Source organism: Penaeus chinensis, chromosome 16 (genome assembly GCF_019202785.1).
Source record: "Penaeus chinensis breed Huanghai No. 1 chromosome 16, ASM1920278v2, whole genome shotgun sequence".
Classification (NCBI taxonomy): Eukaryota; Metazoa; Arthropoda; class Malacostraca; order Decapoda; family Penaeidae; genus Penaeus; species Penaeus chinensis.
The window spans coordinates 26,252,443-26,257,442 of NC_061834.1; the positions used below are offsets into that span (position 1 = coordinate 26,252,443).

Below are 5,000 nucleotides of genomic sequence, written 5' to 3' on the forward strand. Positions count from 1 at the left end.
GGCTCTGAAAGGCTGGCCTGGTGTACCTTATCTCGCTCGAGGTAGGGGCCTCACTGTCACACTTGTCTCTTCCTTGTTTCCCTCACTTCGTCAACCTTCCATGTTCATCCTTCCCCATTACAAGTTGCGAATTTCAGTGTAACTTTGTCAGTTGTATAAGATCGGGCTTAAACATTTTTCTTGATGCAGATCCAGATTTCCTAAATGTGTATAGCAATATATAACCTCAATTATGTTTTATTCACTGCCTCAAAATCTCTCAATCTGTACATTAATTTTGAAATCCAAAGGTTTATACAACAGCAAAGTTCTAAAATCTAAATGATTAGTATATCATTACGATCACTGCTAAGAGTGCCAATTAACACTTCAGTCGGTCTGTAACAAAAAAAAAGCAAAAAAAAAAAGCAAAAAAAAAAAACTAAATTTCCTAAATGGCTGTTACTTCAAGGAAAACAAAAACTGAAATCCGTACTTCAGCAGCTTCCCTCTCTTTCTGTCTGTGGTTGTCATCCCGGATTACTAACCCAATACCTGAGCTCTTGTCAGTAAAAGGTTAATATTGCTAAGAGGCTGTGCCCACTGTCCTTTGGCAGTTCCAAGACTAGGAGAGCTTTTTCTGTATACTGCTGTGTATTTTATTGACCTCTTGAATATTTCATTTTATTAAGACATTCCATAGTAATTGTGGCTGCTGTTTATATGCTAAAGTAAAATGCTTATTATTTTTTATTTATTAGTTGTTGGATACCCTACAATATTAAAATTCCATGCAGTGCCATTCCATTGCTTCCAATGTCCACTTCTACAACATCATGACACTGTTGAATGAAGTTTTGACATTGCAACATCTAAAGCAACCAATCCAGCCTGGTGGATTAGTATTTCATCTTAATTTCCTGTGAAATTCTTCTGAAACAAAGGACTTTCATTCCATCAGCAGTAATCTGAGAGTTGTTTTCTGAAGTACAGGGCATGGAATATATCATTGTGAAAGTGATACTCACTATACATTTTGAGCTTTACGCCCAAAATGTACGTATTATATCCGCTTTAAAATTTATGTTAATAGATTGAATTCACTAGAAATAATGATTCATTTCTGCCCTGTATCATTTAAATATACTATGTCAATGTTTTTGATTAGCATTAGAAATAAGATATTCATGAGATATCTTTACAGAGAAAGTGATAATAATGGTAATGAGCAAAATTCTCAACATGAACATCAAGAGAGTGTAGTAATGGTAGTATTGTACTTCATTAAGTAGACTAGAGAAGAGATAAGGTTACTGTTGCAATTGCCGAGAAACTGCTTTCACTGTTAATATTTAGAAATCTGTTAATATTTCCTTTACGTTTTAGTAATATTCCTATTAATGTCTTATGTGTCTGTCATGGCTGTAATATCTATAAAATTGTCTGCTAAAAAATGTGAACTACAGCACTAAGTTTATGTTTGACTATATTAGATTTGTAGTGCGATACCAAATAACCTTTGGACTATTTTTCCAGGGAAAGCTGCAAGGTTGATACACCCTTTGTGAAGACCTACGCAACACTGGGTTACTTGTAGCAGAGGTTACACACTAGCCAAAGCAGGTCCGAGCTTAGTAGCAACTGAAACCAAGCTGTGATTGCGGTTTAGTAATTTTGTACTGAGCCATGATGGTACTGGAAGAGAAAAAGAAGGTGGGCATGGGAAGGAGCTGAAGATTTGTTAGTAGTTACCCTTCAAGCATGGAAGAGACTGGAAAGGTGTCGACAGGTCTGGATGCAGAGAAAGAACAGGGAGAGCACAAACCGGGAGCTTGAATGGAAAGCAAAGAATAGCGTCTAGTCAGCAGCACGTCTCCCTGAAGCTGAGTGCCCACAGCTGAGCCCTTGAAATGCACCGCCAGCGAGGCGTGCACGTGTCATAGACGACAGGCGAAACGTATGGACTGTTAATGATTTGAGGGCCGTGTAGCCCTAATGTTGATGGCGCCAAGGAAGAAGATTATGACGCAACCATGTTCCTCGCGTGGGGTCTGCAAAGCAAGGCGTCTCTGACTCCCTTATCTCCAACAGCATGCAAAATTACATTGAAGTGTTATGATGTCAATAACCATTAACAAAACCATTATAAAGTCAGTATTATGACCAGCAAGGTTGGAATGAACCTCTCAGAGCCGGCTTGCTAAATTGAGAGGATGGGTCAGACCTCCGCGAACATGACCATCTGAACTGGTGAGCCTTACGTCTCCTTCTTTGGCTGCAGCTTCGAGTTATAGAATTGAACGGACTGGCTTGTCGAAGGGAAATGGATGATATCACTTGTTTGTTGGTTCTGCAAGAAGAAACGAAAGTCGAAGAGTGTAAAGGTGAATCATACCTCGGAGTGGAAGGGCAATTACTCTTACAGGTCCTAATGCTTCTTAACATTCCTTTAGACTGATTAAGAACTCTTGAGCTGGTGAGACCTGTCTTGGCCCAATACAGCATTGATGCCACAATCACACGCTTGTTACCTAGGTGCAAATTAATTGTGTAATATGTGTTACATGAAGATGATTGACTTTAAGATCCTGAGACTAGAAGTGGTCATTGTCCAGCATTTTGTGCACTGAAAAGTTACATTTACTTAGTGGAAACTATTGTAAGCTCTAAGTGGGAAGTAATGGTATATACTGTTGTGAATTGAAGACAAGTCCTTGGTAAATAATTCATTATTACAATATAGGAAATTCAACATGGATTAGTATAGCATTCTTCAGTATTAGATCGAAGTGGCACAAAAGTAAAACTAGACAAAAATCAACAATTTAATGTAATTTAGATCACCTTTGTAGACTGGTAAAACATCAATAGAGAAGCATAGACTATTCTTGTTCATTCCAGTTGTTTTCGAACTAGGGATGTGACTGAGTCGTAGGCGGCTGATCGCTAGGTGTGAGTGTGTATATAATTGTTTCATGTTGTCTTGAGTGGTATAATCGTCTGTGCACAGCGCTTCTTCACGTGCGGGTGAGGGCATATCTGGGCGAGAGGGCATGCCTTCAGCTGAGATCCCATTACTACTTTTTTTTCTTGAGCTGGGTAACTTTATCCAATGTATAATTTCCTAAACATTAAGAGTAGAGCAAGAGAAACATTACGATCTTGTGTAAACAGCTGAAACGTTATCCATGAGAACGAAAATGGCAGTTAAGGAATAATGAGGTTACACCATCAGCCACCAGCTGAAGGCAGGGCCACTAAGTGTTACCAACAAGCTAACAATGGTACAACGATACCAAAAATACCTTAAATGAATACCTGTTTACCTTGATATTTTCATAAGATATAATTGTTTGTCTAATTCTATTTGTTATTCAGTTGAAATATTAGGCAAAAATAACATGTTAAATTAAACTAGAAAATGTTATAGAACCAAAAGCGTATATTTTGTAAATTAGTATTAACCAGCCATACTTGGCACGGACGTATGGATTTCCATAAATGCTTTTCTTATGTAAAAGTTCAGATTCTGAGAAAGAAATGTAATCATAATGCAGATACGGTTAATCAGCTGACTCTATGTAAATTTACATATTAAGGGATATTTTACTCGCTGAGGATCACATACGATGATCCTGGTGTATTTGTTATCAAGTTCTGTCTTGGTCAGCTGCCATAATTCAAAGAAAATATGAATAGGTATTGAAGTGTAAGAGGAGTGTTACTATTGGTATATCATTTTCACAAAGCATTATGTAGATGATTCATATGTTAAGATCACTTGACCTTCACCCGTTTGTGCATGGCCATAGAAGCCATTCTCGGTGGACCAAGACATGCATCATATGCCAGTTGTACATGTTCATGGAAGATTGGCGATTTCAGGAAGACACCAGAGTTTCCACATCAGATCCTGGACAAAATTGAAGTTTTACTCCTTTTGGTATAAGTTCAAAGTAAGAGCGTGTTTCGCTGGCCTGATTTGTATGATAGAGTAGCGTTCTTGTTTTTTCAGCTAAACGAGGGGGCCCAACACCTCCTGGGATCGTCAAGCCTTCGATGCGCTTTTTATTTCATTTGCTATTGTTGCCACCATACGTGAAGCTATTTTGAAATATGAATATGTTTGTAACAAATACTTGCAACTTTTGTATTGTTTAATTGGCATGATATAAGTTTTAAACTTAAGCCTACCAGAGTTGTTGAAAGAAAATTTATATTAAACTTCCTCAAAAATTTGTGCCAAGGCAATCGATTACCGTTTTGTAGCTTAAATTGTATATTTATACCAATAATATTATCTCTTTCACTTTTATGAAATCACCTTAACTACAGTTCTTTCTAGCGTAGTATCATGATCTTTGTGTTTATGTGTGATGTCAGACAGGGCTAAATCACATTTCTTGTTTTTCACTGCACAGGACAGTAGCTCCATGTCCCACTAGATTAATGCAGTGATTGCTTATTTTGCTTTCTATTGTGCATCAAGTTTCACTTATAAATAAAATATAAGTTACTCATATGTTATCTTCTTATTCAGTAACCTTCTGTGTCTGAAAAATTAAACCAAGAATTAAACATACTCCATTAACACCAGCCACGTCAATTGGCAACCCACATTTTAGATATGAACTGTGCTCGTAACTAGTCTTTTCATGAAGGATGTTTAATGAGATGCATGACAATCTAGCTGTTTTTCTTTTTCCCATAATTCCATGATGATCGAAATGTTGCAAGTGTTAAACAAAACTAACATACTTAAAATTGAACATGAGGAATAATGTTAATAAATATGAATACTGTATAAATACCATGTTCTCATTCTCCTTAATTTCCAGGAACAATGAAGTCTTGCAAACCTATTATTATGAGGCCCAACATTTTCCCTTATATAGCACACATCTTTCAGTATTCCTAATAGGCCAGGCTTAACCCAGCTTGCCAGCGCACTAGTAACTGGCCTCAATGAACTGATCTGCAACAGGGATGAAACTAGTGAACACTGACTCCTGTTTATCATG

The 5,000-nt window shown here is 37.3% G+C and overlaps 1 protein-coding gene across 8 annotated transcripts in view; it reads left to right on the forward strand.

The window, feature by feature from the left end:
• LOC125033197 (regulator of G-protein signaling 9-like) overlaps window positions 1-4,787 on the forward strand; it is a 290,139-nt gene extending 285,352 nt beyond the window's left edge. For 7 of the 8 annotated variants that reach the window (XM_047624570.1, XM_047624569.1, XM_047624571.1 and 4 more), the window contains one exon: window positions 1,516-4,787. In XM_047624570.1, coding sequence (XP_047480526.1) covers window positions 1,516-1,576 — 61 coding nt within the window. In that variant the 3' untranslated portion in view covers window positions 1,577-4,787. Of the gene's footprint in view, window positions 42-1,515 lie in introns of all 8 variants that reach the window. The other variant, XM_047624572.1, reaches the window with a different exon arrangement.
• The last annotated feature ends 213 nt before the right edge of the window (window positions 4,788-5,000 follow it).